The 16,884-nt window shown below is 39.8% G+C and overlaps 1 protein-coding gene across 1 annotated transcript; it reads right to left on the bottom strand.

Moving 5' to 3' along the window:
- Nucleotides 1-2,845: 2,845 nt before the first annotated feature.
- Nucleotides 2,846-14,150, bottom strand: HS3ST1 (heparan sulfate-glucosamine 3-sulfotransferase 1). The gene is made up of 2 exons (XM_064418636.1): nt 13,991-14,150; nt 2,846-5,531 (listed from the first exon to the last, which is right to left on the bottom strand). Exon 2 carries the CDS (start codon nt 5,399-5,401, stop codon nt 4,439-4,441), a length of 963 nt encoding a protein of 320 aa, XP_064274706.1. The 5' UTR covers nt 5,402-5,531; nt 13,991-14,150; the 3' UTR covers nt 2,846-4,438.
- Between the last annotated feature and the right edge of the window lie 2,734 nt (nt 14,151-16,884).

The following is a 16,884-nucleotide window of genomic DNA, read 5'->3' as shown; positions in this document are numbered from 1 at the left end:
AGCTGCTCCCCACCCTTACTTGCATATTTTATACTTCCCAGAAGGCATTTAAAATCTGCAGCATCACTGTTCAGTTTATTGCACTATTAACTTAAAAACTGCATCAACTGTTGTGTGGTATTTAAGTAGAAAATTTACTGTGGATGAGTTGTTGTTGCAGGAAAAGAGTACTGTTCTCTGCTAAAATTCTAAAAGACATAAATGCAATCTCATAAAAATAATGAAAGGAAATTATTAATGATTTTTTTTTCCATTCACATGATATTTGCACGGCTTCCACCCATAATTGGCCTCTCCAATCAATTAAAAAATGAAGGAATTAATATTGAAAATCCAATATTTTGAGCATAACTGGACATTGGACAGAGTCATATAAATAAAAGTTGCTGGGATAAGAATGAGAAAATATTGTTACAGCTGTAGAGGCACATACTTGCAACTATTTCAGCAGGTATATTCCTAGTACCAAGTTCAACACATTTTGTTGACTTAATTTAGTTTAACTTAATGCTTTTGACTTATTTTAGTTTCATTACTTTGTTACTGTATTAGAAAACATCTAATAACATACTCCTGCAAAATTTCATTCACAATGTGGTCTTTATTAGGATTTTCAAGTCACAGACTTCAGAAAAAATAATGGAGAAGGAATATTCCTACGAGAAATAGTTTCGATGTACAGTCTCTTACTTATAGAGTACGTGTGATATTTTTAAAATGTATGGTCAGCCATGATAGATAAAACAGAAGATACATGAAAATATGCCATATTCCATAACCCATATTTCTCTTCGGCATTTGAAATCTGTTTGAATGACAACACACAATGAAATCCTGGCTTTCTGCAGACTCTGAAAATAGCAGTAGACAAGCAAACAAAATTATCAGCTTTGAGAACCAAACTAAAAAAGTTTTCCACTAAAATATTCTATAGTGTTTTTCCACATACTCATCAATGAATGCAGCAAAATTTTAAAATTGACAGATTTTTCTCTGATATGTTCCAAAGAAATGTTGATTTATTCAAGCACAGTAGATGTTTTTTCACCTCTAACAGCAGGAAAAATACAAGGAAGAGCAAAGCACAAGTAACAAGATCATGCAGCACCAGCAGTACATGTAGAAATACTCTTGATGAAACAATAGCTTTGGTGTTCTTTTCCCTTTCCATAATCTTCCAGCAGTGCTCCTGGGATAATCACTATAGTCTAATCTTTGTCCTCTGCAGGTACAATATCTGGCTTTCAAAGTCTCACACTAATCTATGTTGTGACGCAAAGGGCAAGACATAGTCCTGCAGTGCCACCCTGAATAATTATTTGGTTGGCATTTCTTTTTGTACTCAAGGGGAGTGGCCAGCTTTGAATTCTCATAAAGTCTTCTATTTATTTTAGTTTTCAAGAGTGATCACAGGCTTGGCTAGGTGCCCTGAGAAAACAGGTCTCTGGAGCAACACCCAAGTGGCTGTACTTTAAACCTGAGCTAGTAGAGCTTTACAGAAATAAATACCTGTGTTACACAACACTGAAAAGGTATTTAAAGGATTTTTTTCTTTTATGAACAGATATGACATGCCTTAAAAGGTCATTATTAATTTTTCTAGAGTCCCAAATGGAATGTGGTTTGGCCTTCTTCTTTCATTCTCTCTTCACTTTCTGATGGTTTTTGTTATTGTCTAACAATTCTTTAGAAACAGCCTAGTAAATATATTTAAGTACAGTAATTAGTGTGGAAAATGAATGTTGCTCTGATTAAACAGAACATTCACATTCAGAACAGTTTTCAGAATTGGAACTCGAACTGTTGAACCTATGGTAGGTAAACATTACTGTTATTATTAGTGTGGGTGTGATTTATTGTTCATCACCATCACAGATAACAGAGAGCTACCTCCCAGATAAAGGATCGTACTGCCATGCCATCCCTGCACAAGTTGTAAGCATTGGGCATGATATACTTTCTATGAAACCCTCTGAACTTGGTGTCGAGGATGTGAGTCATGTGATACTCTGCTTCAGAATGTCCCCTGAAGTGGGCACTTCACCTCTGGATCCTGCAGACAAGGCTCTGTGAGCACTAAAACAGTAATAGTAACCTAATGCTTCATGCTGCACTTCTCTTTCTACAGAGACAAGCCATATTGTGTGTGGGGAAATGTGTGCATGTGTCCTGCCTAGAGACAGGCAAAATACTGGTATCAAGCAGCACTAGGCACTAAACATCAGCTGTCAGTATTGCACAGGCATTTCCAATTCAACACTGATGCCCTGTGCTGCCCTGTTCAGCCTGCTGCAGGTGGACTTGTAGCCCTGCCTTCATGTACTCCTCCAATTCCTGGTCACATGCCTGCTAGAATTCTTCCTTTCTCAGCAAAACTTTGGTGAACTTGCTGAGCTTAATCTGAGACTGCAGGAAGGCACTAATGGAAGTCTTTTGTCTGGGCCAAAGTCACTTTGGTCCAGCTGGCTCATGCAGAGGTAACATTACCAAGGTAATGGGATAAGTGTAGGAAAAAACAGTGCCCCACCTTACACAAAATCCCCATAATTTCTCTTTTCTAAAACTTTAGAAACATGATGGTACTATGATTCTGTTGTTTTTGGCATCTGCCTCATGTAAGATTTGACATTATTGCCACCAGAAACTTTCCCTTCTTTTTGTATACTCTGGGTCAGCAGTGGACCATTCAGGCACAACCCAGCAGCAAACAACTGCTTTCATATCAACAGCAACAGGCTGCAGCTAAGCTCTTAAGTAACATTTACCTGAAATCTAAATTGGAGTTGAATCCTAAATTCTGGTTTTCCAAACTATAAACTTAAGAAAAAAAAACAGAAAGGAAAAATGCAATTCAGAAAATATTTTATTGAGTACAATACCATTTCATTGTAGGCTTTATAAAACACCACCAACCTCTCTGAGGTTGAATACAGCTTGGGCAGGTGCACAAGGAGTGGGAGAGAGAGGGACAGCATCTGCAAATTTTCATGCAAGAGGCATAATATGAGATATTTGCATCTAGACAATACCTTGTCATAGTGCCCAAGTTTGCACTAGCTTACCAGAAAAAAAAAGAATGAATCTACATTTTAATTTTATAAAGGATTGTTACAATCAGCTACAAGTTCAAATTTACTGGGTGTTACCATTGCACAGTCAACAACTAAACTCAAGATCATGAAACAAAAATCAGTACTTGGATTGAAAGCACTGTGAGAAGCCTTGTGTGGAAACTGGATTAACTCTAACTCCAGAAACTGATGGTTAACAAGACATCATAACCACTGTAGATAAGGACAACTGAAGTCTTTACCAATGTACTAACATCTAACTTCCATTTTTAGCAGATGGAAAACAAGGCAAGTTCCTGGAATTTGGGTTAATCCCACAAAATACATCTAATCAAGACCTGGCATCATGGTTTTTGGAAGGAGATTAAACAAATAGTAGTCCATAGGCAATTTTCAGTTGCATGAAGCAACTGAAAACTCATAGAAAGCAGCCTTAAGTAGGGGACAAATGTGGTAATATTTATATGAATGAAGTTGCTGCTTACTGGAATGCAGACCAACTAATTTTTCTGGTGTGTTTATTTTCAGTGATGGTAAAGCATAAATGTGCTATGAAATGTAGGAACAGTCAAAAGCAGCCTTGGAAAAGTCTCTATATTGCTTAAATTCTCTCAACCATACCTTTTTATGAAGTATGCATACATTCGGAGACTGGAAGTGTTCAGGTTGACCATATTTCTACAGCCAACTGTATTTTATGAGCTGGTCCTCACAGAATCTTTAAAAATCTGCCATGAAACCTGCACTGTACTGCCAAAGAATTGAGGAGCACTTGTTATAACAGTGAATATGAACGTTATGTATAGCAGTTAACATATCAAATTACACAGAGACTTCCATTGTCCTTTGGGTGTGCATTTCCCAACATGTGTAAGTACCACCACTTTGACAGGAAATAATTTCATAAAGCAGGATTGAACAATTTGTTAACTACAACTGTATTTTCAAATGGGAAAGAAATTATTAATCCACACTTTAAGAAAAATGGAAAGGTAAAATTTAGCATATTCATTAGCAATTAGAGAAAATAGTCCAGGAAGGCCAAAGTATTCAAATAATTCAGAAATGTTCTGTCAAAATGAATTTCTTATTTATTAAAAAGACAACACATTCTCAAGAGAGCACCTTCTGCAATGAAATAATTTAGTTTCTTCATATAGACACATCATACACAATGTTAACAACCATGAAAAACAATACAAAATGCTTTCAAATTTAACAAGTAGAAAAATATAACTAGTATATATGGCAATTGTGAATCTAATACTGTACAGAAGTATTTATGGATTTTACAAATAAATAATAGCTTAAATGCCCTTTTTAAATCTTCTAACTGTACATTGGAACATAGGTTCTGAAGCTTACCACTAACTTGCCACAAACGTGTGCCAGTCAAATGTTCTGCCCACAAGCTCAAAAAACTTCTTGTTGGGTTCATGGAAATATTCCTGCAGTTTCCCGAGTAACCGGGTATCTACTTGTGGGTGTGCTCGTCCTTTGGACTCATGTAAACAGCGCTCTCTACCACTGTCCCTCAGGCAGTAGAATCCCTTAGTTTTGTTGAAATAAAAGTTTGAAGCATTTATCTGTGGTGATAACTTCAGAAATCTCTCTACCTTTTCTATTTCTGGAAAGGGATCTTTGATTAGTTTATCCCCATCTACAATGTGGATATGATCAAGAGGAAAATACTTCAGCCAGTTCTGCATGTGAATGTAGTATAAGCTTCTGTTTATTGCCTTGTAGTCCACATTGAGTTCACCATTTTTTATCAGGAATTGCTCAATGGATGGGTACGGCTTGTGCTTCTGCATGTGGTTGTAGAACACTTGGGTATAATCTGACAGTACTCTTTCGCTTGGATCTCTTAAAATAAGGAGTAGTCTCATGGATTGGTTCATGTTATAAACTCTTTCAGGCACTTTAGGTGATGTGAAATATGCTGGAGTTTTTTCCACGGTGATCTGATGGGGATACGAGAATGGCATTTGATTAATATACCACTGCAATCCATTCCTGTAATGATCTTCCCAGTCAAAGAAGTGAACTTCACTTTCTGCTGCTGCAATGTCTGGATGGAGACTCAACATCTCTAACAAAGCTCTTGTTCCACCTTTTCTCACTCCAATAATAATAGTCTGTGGCAGCTGCTGACATGATCCGTTAGAATGAATGTTCTCCTTGAAGTCATTTTTCTGAGAGGTTTTCTTTAAAAGCTCTCTCTGAACAGACTGAGAAGAAGTCTCAGCATTTGAATTTATAGCTGGTCTGGAAGGCACTATCTGAGGTTGAACAATAAGCAACACAGCTCCCAGCAGAAAAGCTGCCATGACAGAAGTTCTTAGTCTGGTTTCACTCAAGTGGGTAATAGGGCATAGAGCGATTTCCACCAAGACAACCCTTAAAAGTGGTTTTTGTTTTGCTGAGTGAATTGAGTGTATTTCTCAAGCAAAAACTTCGCTGAAAGAGGGAAAAGAAAAAGCACATTATCTTATATTCAGCCATACTGCAAATATCTTTTTCTTTTCAAAACTGAACAAACTTTAGCTTTCCCAACTCCAGGCTCATAGATAATTCAGCGCAATTAAATGTCTTAAAAGATAGGCATATGCAACAATGCCATAAGAAAATTATTTCCAGTCATCAGGAGACATGAATATTATGAATCTTTCATTTGCACACAGGGTATTATTAGTTATTATTTTTTAAAAATCTGATTTCCTTAGAGTTGAACCACAATCAGGAGAATTGTTTTTTTAGTCTACAAGAATAGGTTTGTCTTAGAAACAAAACACAAAAAGGAAAAGGTGTGGAGGGGACCAAAAGAGCATGGCTAAAAGCCGAGGGTCTTGTAGGGAATTACAGCCTCTCAAAGAACCATGTAACAGCAACCTTAGAAATCAAACCTCCTGGGAAAAGGGCTCATGCAATGTAGATAGAACTGTCCACTGTGAGAAGGCAACACTCTCCTAGAAAGGAATTAGGAAGAGCTCTAGGTAAATAGCACACTAAGGAAAAGTTGAATTTTGTGTCATTTTTAAGTGAAGTTAACTTTTGCTTTGTGCTTACTGTTTCTAAGGATAAAATAGGTGGCTTGCACACTGGCCCTGCAAAGAGGTAAGATAATGAAACCATAGACTATAGTATGACTGAATCAACAAAACACTAGAAGACCTGTGGTTCTCGACTCCACACTCAGAAAAAAAATACACAATGGGTACTTCTGAAGGTCATTTCAAGAGTTAGCCAGCAAGCTGCTGTGATGTAAAGAACTAACTTTAGGCTTTATCAAAAGACTACTAAATACCACCACTGAACACCCTTTAAAGGTCAGGGTATTTTTAATGCAATGTTTGAAGTGGAATTGTAGCAGTTTCACACATCGTAGAGCTATTAGATTGTTGCAGTATGAGCAGGCTGTGTACACAAGCTCCCTGAATTACAATGTCTTCCAAAGACTTTGTACCCTCAGTGAAGGGCTGGTGTGGATTTCAGTATTGTCTAACTTCACTTAGGAGTAGAAGTCATGGCAGCTGAGTACCTGATTGCTTTGCCTTAGTAGGGTACTATAATTATGAATTTAAGCCTGGAACAGCACATACTGTGCCAGCTAACAAGGGCTGAAATATGAAATTACATATGAACAACCTGAGGAAATGCAAGGGCTAGGTTTTGGAAATTCTCCAGAGAATCTGAAAAGAAACTAATGACTTTTCCACAATAACCTAAGTCCCAGTGCAACAAGGACTAATGATGTGTTTCTAAGTAATCTAAAGTTCTGTTTGATAGCTTTGCATTTACAGAGGTCATGACTCCATCCTGAACGGAACAGGTCTGCTTCCTGATGTTTTCCACTGATTATCACTTCATTGCTTTCCCTTTTTCCATTTTTAATGGGCTATAAGGCAGCAATATTGTTAGGAAGCAGAAATTGAGGCTGTAAGAAAGGGAAGCAAAGTGTCACAATACATGTGAAGTTAAGAGAGGGCCTCCTTGTATGCCCACAGGCTTTGAGCTTGTGGGCATACCTTGTCTCAGGCTATTCTGCAATGCCTGATGCAAGGCAATTCTGCAGAGGAATATGGTTTTTTTTTCCATTTTTGGCCACTGTTAACTTTTCTCTGTCTGGAAGAGTTCCACTTCATCTGTCATCATTAGTCTTCTGCTCTCTTTCCCTGTCCCACCATTCCTCCTAATCATTCTCAGCTTAATCTATATCACTTTTAACAAGAAATAGTATTAATAGCCCCACAGTATGGATGTTGAGAGGGGAAGACACTGGGTGACAGAAAATTTGATATAGGTAAATTCACTGAGCTATGCAGCCACAATATTCAGCAGCAATGGGAGCACAGGATACATCAGCCAGATTGGATCAGCAACTGATGGGCAGCTCAGTACACAAGAACAGCAAAACATCAACTCTGTTGAATTTTAAGGTCACAGATTAAAGGAATAGCCACTTACTTCACAGTATATTTTAAGTCACTGGCTCCATAAATAGTAAGCCGGAGCAGTTGTCTTAACACCTTATTGGAAAAGCATAATAGGATTCTAGCAGGGAACAGGTTGAACTGTGTGGAAAGAAGTGAATTTAAAGCCTTCTGGTAAGAACACTTATTTCTTAATAGTCAGGTTGAAATATGCTACGCTAACAGCCAAGTTCTGTAACAGACTGTCTCTGGAAAAATTAAATTTTAGCTGCTGGTCTCATAGTGACAACACACCGCTGGATTGGAAAGGGGCGGGAGTGGTGTTGATTTTTTTCCCCTGCTGTTGTTGGGAGATTTTTAGGGTGTTTTGTTTTCTCTTTGAAAAAGAAAATTAATGCTATATATTAATTCATTGGGATTCTTAATTTGTAACTCATAGTTTGCATACTAGTCAGTTGCCAACTTTTTTATTCAAGCCTTCTTGTAGCTGAATATACCACAAGAACTTTTGAGAAAAAGACATAGCAAGGTGTCTTTTCATTCTAGCTCTACTCTTGTCTTAGCCAGCATCTTTGAAATCAGAATATGTGGGATATTACAGGTGTGGTACCAGGGCCCCCACCTTAGGCAGGTTTTTGAGCCTCAGTGCAGCTCTGCCTCAATGTCTTCCCATTGTTAAAGACTTCTGTGGGGCACCACTTTTTCTAAATGCACAAAAGCAACTGTTTCCTGTTCCAATATGAAATCTCATTATAACATAGGAATATCTTTTGTTTCAGACACAGAATTTCACTGTTCCTCCTCAGCTATTTGTTCAGGTGCACATCCTCCACTGCAGAACACCTCTACTGTATTGGTAGCATTTATTTTGTGCACTTCCAAAACCCATATCAGTAACTATTTCCTTCTGAGTACCTATATTCTTTTGTTGTTTTGTTTGCAAGAAATAAAGCTTTGTCTGCCTTTTCTTTCCATTCTATTTTGTTTCTCCCACACTGTACAGGCCTGATATCTGGATCAATTATTTTGTTTTGTTAGACTAATGCAACACAATGGACACAACTGTGCCTCCCAATTCAGCATAAAATACACAGTGTGTGAGAAGAGTGGTCTTCAGGAATAAAGCAGAATATAAATTGGTTGTCATTCAGCTCTTACGTCCTACATTCACTTTAATGCTTTAGGTCAATCTGTAGTTCGGTGTCTAGAATTACAGTGGTTTATATAAGATGATGCAAACATGTATTCCATAGCTTTATAATTTGTGGGTCTGAAAACCTCTTTCAACAATAAGAAGCATGTACTGAGGAGCTTAAAGCACGCACTTTGCCAAGTTACTTTTCTGCTTTAAGAATTCTCTTCACTGCGTCCACAAGTCATGCAGAGCATACATGACTTCACTTGATGACTCTGTATTGCAGATTAGTTCAAAAAATTTAACTGACAGCCATTACTTTTGTACTTGCTACAAGTAAATGAGCAAGTTGTAAAAGAAACACAGTTTATGTTAAATGGTGCTGTGAAGATTATACCAAGACTTTTCAAAAACTCTGATTGCTTTTGCTTAATCTTTTCTTCAGCTTTCTCCAATTAATTAGTGAAATGTGCCATCCTGTTTATTTAACCAGATTCAATGTGGACTTTATTATTAAAACCTCTTCAACAGTAATAGTGACTTGGAAATAAATAGAAAATTTAATCAGTAAATGCAGAATGAAGGCCAGAGGCTGTCGTAGGTCATTGACCTTTAAGCATGTTTCAGTACTCATTGAAACATGTTTTACTATTTTGTAATTTCTGGTATTTCTAAATATTTTACAAAGGCATTTTAATGTCTCGATATGAGTGTCATCAGTGACATTGCATAAACCATCTAGATTATACCGACTTCTTAGTTTAATATGCATTAACAAAATAACGTCGTTTCTTCCTGGACTGATAACTTCATTTTTGCTGGGAATTGGATAGGGTTAGATTTAGCTCTGAACTTTCACAAGAACCTCTGAGTTAGCTGCCCAAGTGGGTAGGAAGAGGCACAAGAAGTGCCTGTAGGACAGTCAGTAAGCATCAGGCAGAGTCTGACCTCATAAAAAAAGCCTACAGCAACACACCGAGAGGTGCAGCAGAGCTAATGGGACCCAGGTAGTACCAGGACAGTCACTGGGAGAGGTAAGACAACATCCTTCCATCAGCATGCAAGTGACTTCACCTTCATTAAAGAGAAGTTGTGTTTTCCTGGTTCTTTAGGGACTGTGGACAAACAGGTTAAATTTCAGATGGCCTCACTTTATTTCCCTGTAGAACTGAATCCCTTCACTGGAGAGATCTCTGCACAGCCATCTAAAAATACACTCTGGACTGAATGAGAACTATACTTCACTTGCTGAAGTTTGTCTGTAGAGGGAGATTAGAGCTGAAAATCTGAGCAAGACATTCTGTTCTTACAAAGAATACTTAGTTTTGCTGATGTGATAGAACCTCAGGACAGTTTGTGGACTGTATTTTCCCTTGCACATATTTGGGCACACAGTACTGCAAAATATAAGACTAACATTGCTGGTTAAACCAAGCTGTGCAGTACAGCCCACACATCTGCTATGCTGGCTTCTCTTGGTAAAAAAAATTCCCCTAACTGAGATAACCAACTTCCTAAACTGATAAAGAGTCAGTGTTCTGAACATTTGTATGCAGTGATGTGCTTCAAAAAACTGAACTAGAGCAATAGCAGTGTACTTGAAATCCTTCAAGAACTCATTGATATGAACAGTATATTCCTATCCTCTAATAGTAGACTCTGTCCACCATAAGATGTATTGCTTAGTTGTTTACATTAGCTCAAGTGCCACTTTGTACCCTGATAACATAAAAATTCCCAGTACAGCTATCACTTAAAGCTCAGCCAAGAGCAGAAAGGAAAGGGAGCAGGTTTTTTTTTTTTAAATTTAATTCAATTTATGAAATGTGTTTTTTTCTTGAAAATATGTTCTGATTTTTTTTATTTTTATCTGTCTGTATCACAATGGCCTCTCCATGAAGAAATTCTTCCTATACTTCCTACTGCATGCACTTGTGGTTTTTAATCCCATTTTAACAAAAGTTTTAAACAACATTTGCCAATGAAATGCTTGAATTCTAGTTTCCAGTAATTAACTACAAATACTTTCCTACATTAGTGAGTGCTACAGAGATAAGTGGAAGGAAAGAGATAAGTAAAGGAAAGAGAACTACATACTACTGAAGGTCTTGAAAACCACAAACTATTGATCACCCCATGATATATCAACAAAGTCATCTGCACATTAAGAAGGGACATGAAACTACATGCAACTGTATAAACCTGTCTTACAGTGCTAGATGATATGCACATTTCCCAAATTATATTAAAACTGTAGTACAACCAGAAAAGATTAAACCATGGCTTTAACTTTTATAGTCAGATATTAAGAAATCTAATAATTTCAGTGCTGTTAAGATGAGATACTGTCTATCAGCACTACAACTTCAGAAATACACTTTAAAAGGTTGTTACATTTTGGGAAGGGGAACTTCACAAAATGAGAAAGGCTGACTTGGTAGGAAGTATTTTTGGCTGAAATCTGCTGTATTTCTGCACCTGCTGTGATAAATACAGTTTATGCAAATTAGATAGGCCACCAGTTCATGACATCTAAAGGAGTTCAGCTCCAGTATGAGCAGTAAGGTAGCAAATTTACAATAGACTGTAGTTATATATAACATGCTTGCTCTCTTTCTTAAGGCCAGAAGGGACCATTCCAGTCTTTCATGGCAAGAGATCATAAAAATTGTTAGAAGAGAAAATACCCTAGATTTCAGAGAACCTCATGCAGGTAAAAAAAAAAAAAAAAAAAAAAATGGGACATTACATCAGAATAAAAATAACTCGAAAAGCTCAGGATGCACAATTTTTTTATACTGAATGGTAACATGGAATTCCCTTAACCCCTTCTAGCATTTTTTTAATACCTGTCAAGATTCCATTTTTTTCATAAAGAGGGTACACTGTACCACTGCCTCCTCTACCCCCTTCATAAACCCAAATGCTCAATTCAAAGTGCAGAAATTACTTCCCACCCCACTTTCCAAGCAAAATGGGTCACATTCTAATTAGGAAGCAGAAATCTACTGCACAGTTAATACAGTTGCTTCCTAATTCATCAAAGCTGTCCCCAAGAAAACAGTGTGCGTGAAAAGATGGCTCTGTCCTGCCTTGCCCCCCTTCAGTACAAAGGCTCACCTTAACTAGATGTATTAACATAGGGAGCACAGGAGCAATCCCATTCTCATTTCCTCTGCCAAGCAATTTCTTGCCTCTTACACAGGGATGTGAGCCCTATTTCAATAACGGTATTTAAAACAAAAATAAAGACAACAACAACAAAAAAAAAGATCTCCACACCTCAAAATAGTAATTTAGTTCATATTCCAAGTAGACTTCTGTGTCTTCCACTCTCCTGCCTTCAGAATAACACTGGAGCACGGTGAATACTGGTGAGGTCATCACTGTATTAGACTTAGCTAAACCAATCAATTTACTAAGCAAAGCACCACACAGTGACCTGGAGGGAACCCTCATGTTCTGGACTGACAAATGAGATGATCAGCAGGCTCTCCCATCTTGGTCTGCCTCAGTGTACTGCAGTTTTGTCTTCTCATTATTAAAAGTTTTCATGGAAATCCATCAGCTCTGACATATTTTTGGGGTCTAATATCCTATACGTTTTTAGGGGCATTTCTAGATGAAGGGAGAGATCCCAGGTTAGTGAGACTACTAAAAACATTTTTTGGTTTCTTCTAATGAAAAGCAGAAGAGTTGTATTTATCTGACATACATGCATGTATTGGAAAGTGTTTTCCACCCATTCTGTTTTCTGTAATGCCTGTGTAAGCATATGGCTAGTTCAGAATAACCAAGGTAATATCCTGACAAGAGGAGGGACATGGACGGGAACCTGGCAATACTGAGGCTGGAATTTGCTCTGTCAAATTAGGGTCTCTCCACTGCAACAAACAGCTGGCCTTGCTTCAGATGCATATCCTTCCTGCTGACCTACCAGAGGTAACTTTGGTTATGTAGTATCAAAACCCCCTGCATTTTTGAAAGAGGAGAAAAAAAGAGGGAGGGTCCTGAAAGGGTGGATGTGCAAGAGAGAGCTGAAGTTGATGTCAGTGACTGTGCTCTTACTGAGAGGTGCTCGTTTCTGAGCAAGGTGAGAAATTCACTTATTCGAGAGTGTAACAAATGCTGACAGATGTAAATTGCAACAGTTATTATATTTATACTCACAAATTAAGTTTGATAGCCAGAGAATATATAGGCATTCATCTAACTGAATGTGTTCTACTATGATCCATTTGCCATACATACTGCAGAGGCTCTCCCTCAGTGGGAGTGGGCACTGCATGGATCTCTCATGCCAGAAAGATGCTCCCTGCAGACATTCTATCCCCATGCTATTCAAGCATGATATTCCTAGAACTTCACAGGTATTCTTTTTCCCCACACCAAAATCCAAAGAGGAACAGTCTTGAAACTGGGAAAGCCCTTAACCCACTACACTGACAGAGAAAGGAAGGAGAATAATGTACTTTAATTCCCAGTCAGCCGAGGTGATCGAACTGCCTGTACTCAGCTGTGTGCCCCCTCCTGATCTTTTGAATGTCTGGCTGGAAGACGAGACCAAACCCAAACTCTTCCATCTGAAGGCTACCACCCCTCCCTCTCAGCATCCTTTTACCCTCAAAAGATTTGAAGCGCACACTCCTTTATCCCAGGAAAGCACACTGAGAACTGCAGTAACCAAGCCTTTGCTGTACTACTCTAGGGTGCCAGTCCTTCAAAACAGAAATCAGCTCGAATTAAGGCTATGTGCCCTCCTGCCGAGCCCCACTGTGCCCCCAGCGCAGCGCAGCTCGCCAGGTTCGGCACGCTGCATCCCGCCGGCTCCAGCGTTACGTGAGGGAGCGAGCGGATCGAAGATGCTCAGCAGAGCTCTGGCAAGTGCTCTCCCGTCAGGCAGGCGCCCCGCTTGCAGAGCCCTACCACTCTGCCCTTACTTGTGCTTCTCATTTTGCCACAGGAGAAAGAAGATGAAGAGAGTGCCCAGAAGCCGCACCTGGCCAGGTGCTGCCGAACACTTTCCTTACGCCCCCGCTTTCTGTCGCACCCCCACCGTCAGCGCTGCCTCTCAGAGTGAGTCCGGAGGGCTGAGGCAGCGTCCCCGCCGAGGCTGGGGACAGCTCTCAGGTGCCGCCCGGCCGGGCAGACGCTGCCCAGCCCCACAGCGGCGCTCGCCTGCCGCGGCCGCGGGGCTCCCACCTGCCGGCAGCAGGTGCCGGCCGGGCGGCAGCGCCAGCGCGTCCCGGGGGCTGCCGAGCCCATCCACGACCGCCCGCACCCTCGCCCACCCCGAACTTCCCACGCTGCCGGCGCAGCGCCCGGCGCGCCGCTCCCCCCGCGTCACTCACCGCCGGGGCGCGGAGCCTGAGGGCAGCGCTCGCCCCGCTCTTCCATGGGCGCCCGCGGGTGCCGGCGGCGGCGTCGGGGGCAGCGCGCCCGGCGGCGGCGTGCGGGGGCTGCGGGGGGCTGCGAGCGCCCGCTGTCGCCCGCCTCGCCCGGCCGGCAGCGCCGCAGCCCGAGCCTGGCGCCGGCTCGTTTGTAGGGCCCCGCCCGGCCCGCGTCACCGACAGGCCCCGCCCGGCCCGCGGGCAGCGGCCCCTGCGCCCCGGTGCGAGCGCCGCGCCGCGTGTGAACGGGGCTGGCCCGAACAGTGCTACAGGAACGGGGAAACGAGTGGCTGTCCGCAGCAAACGCACCTGCCCGCGCCTCCATGAAATCGTAGACTATCTTGAGGTGGAAGGGACGCACAAGGATCCCGCAGTCCAGAAGGGACGCACAAGGATCAAGGAGTCCAAGTCCTTCGATTGCCTCCTTCCTGTACTTATAAAAATACCACCCATGCGAGGCTGCATCAATAACAGACTTATAGTAGTTGTATTTACTTGCTCTACTTCTTGTTTACTTTATTGGGACTTTACAAAATTACTCTGATTTTTTTTTTTTTTTTTTTTTTTTTCTCCTGAAATGCTGTCTGTTCGGCCAGATGAATTTGAAGCGGTATGGATGTCTGGAATGACTGAAATACTGCTCCTTAAGAGCAGTGGGGAAAAGACCTTCTGGGGATTTAAGTCCTAGGGTTAATTTATTGAAATAAATCTTTATTTACCATAAACTTAACTGTGGGGTTTTTTTAAAGGCAAAATAGGTTTAAACTGGCATTAGCAATCTGCATCCATTATTTCAACAGCCAAACTCTTTAAATTTACTGTAAGCAAAATACAGACCCAAATAAATTAAAAAAAAATAATTCTTGGTTGATTTTGATAAATTACTTGTAGTTTAACACATCTGACATAGGTAGGGTGTTCCTAAAGAAAGTCTGTTAGCACTGGTTGTACACAGGTTTTAGGTTTTCTGCCTGAAGTGATGAAGTTCAGACAATTCAGTCAGGACTCTGGGATGTATTTCATCAGGTTCCACAGAGTTGTGTATGTTCAGGTTCTTCAAGCGGTCACAAATGTGACCTGTACTTACAGTGGGAGGTACTTTGCTCCCCCAGTCCCCATCCTGCTGTCTATCCATGATAGAAGTGTGGGCAGAGTGGTTGCCATTGAAGGCTGAGGCAAAAAAGTGGTTTGGTCCCTCAGTCCCCTCATCCACTGCCCAGGGTTTTTTATCAGGTGGTTACACCCCTCTTAGCAGGGGTATAGCTTCATTAACCATGGGCTGTGACCTGCTCACACCTTGTTCACTCCTTGAGTGCTGTGGGAATGTTGGCTGACACTACTCACTGCCCCAAAAACCAACGTAGTGCACTGGTGTTATGCACAAGTATTCATGTTGTAAATTTTCTTACATCCTTTACCTTCAGCCTTGGCCTGCACTGATAATATAACAGGAGGCAAAGCTACCAATTATGGTACTCTGTTTTCTAAGCATGACTTCTGTTGAGGGAAGCAGAACAAAGACGATATGTTTATTAAAGTATCACCAGCAATTTCAAGTGGATTAGAGGAAGTGGCTGTGTTTGTGGAGTTATTTTCTTTACGACCATTTACCTCCAGCCTTGAAATATGTAACAGAACATCTGAGGAGTGAAGAGTGCTCAATTATGTTCTAAAAAGAGTATCTCCAAACAGAATTTTGTTAAAGGCTTTCAAGAAACAAATGTAAGTTCTTAAGGAAAAATAGGATGGTATAACTATAAATGTATTTTATATTATGGTTTTGCATATTTAACATTTAAGATGTTCTCTGTATTTAAGTGTACTATATCATTGCAGTGTAGTTGTTTTAGCACCAAGATATGTACAAATACTTAACTTTTAATTTTTTAAAATAGAACATTTCTCAAGAGTGTTTACTGAAAAAACCCAAAACAATAACACTGTCTTTTTACTTTGTATTTTATACCTTTCCGTGTGTTTTATTACAAATCTGAGAGTCTAGTAGAGAAATACATTAATTTGTGGTTAGCTTTGCTGTTTAACCCTGATATTTATGTCATGACTGTGGGTTTTGATTATCTTGGAAACAGGTTAAAACCAAAAAACTTTAATGTTGTTCATCTATAACCTGCATAGTTCAGTCATAAGGGATCACTGTTTCTTCCATGTGATCTATACATCAGATATCATAATACTCATTTCATGTTTAATACCCAGTCTTGATATAAAATAATCAAAAGATGAAAAATTCATCATTTCTTTATTGTTCCAATCATGTACTATCTTTGGTGTCAAAATAATAACAGAAAGCCTCTGTGTACCTTTTTATCTGAAGGTATCTAAGTGTAACTTCAAGCCACTGCTTTATAGTATCACCTTCCCAGGTAGATTAAAGATATGTGTTGCCCAAAAACATACTTTCTTATTCTAATTAGGTCATTTCTCAGTATTCTTTTTTTAATAAGCTAAACAAAGCGATCTCTTGCAGCGTCTCACAGAAAGGCTCAAGAAAGTTTAGATTTAATTACTTTTCTTCACTTTTCACAAGGTCTCATCAGTGAGTACAATACTGATGCTTAATATTGACAATGGAAGCATTTTCACAATGCTTTGATAATGAATCCCAATTGCCAATAAGGTTTCAAGATTTGCTGGTTGCACAGCTCTTAAGCTATTTCAAGTACCTTTCATTGTTCTATAATCCTTACTTTTTAAATTCACATGTTCCAAGCTACTAAATCTGATGCCTTATGAGAGTATTTTGCCTTCACACTTCTCTTTCTTGAGCAAATTTTTAATTTCCTCGAAGGAGATTTATTTGACATGATGGTGGTAATTTTTTTTCAACTGTGGGT

This window comes from Passer domesticus, chromosome 4 (genome assembly GCF_036417665.1).
Source record: "Passer domesticus isolate bPasDom1 chromosome 4, bPasDom1.hap1, whole genome shotgun sequence".
In the NCBI taxonomy this organism is placed as follows: Eukaryota; Metazoa; Chordata; class Aves; order Passeriformes; family Passeridae; genus Passer; species Passer domesticus.
This window is presented reverse-complemented; position numbering and strand designations above follow the sequence as displayed.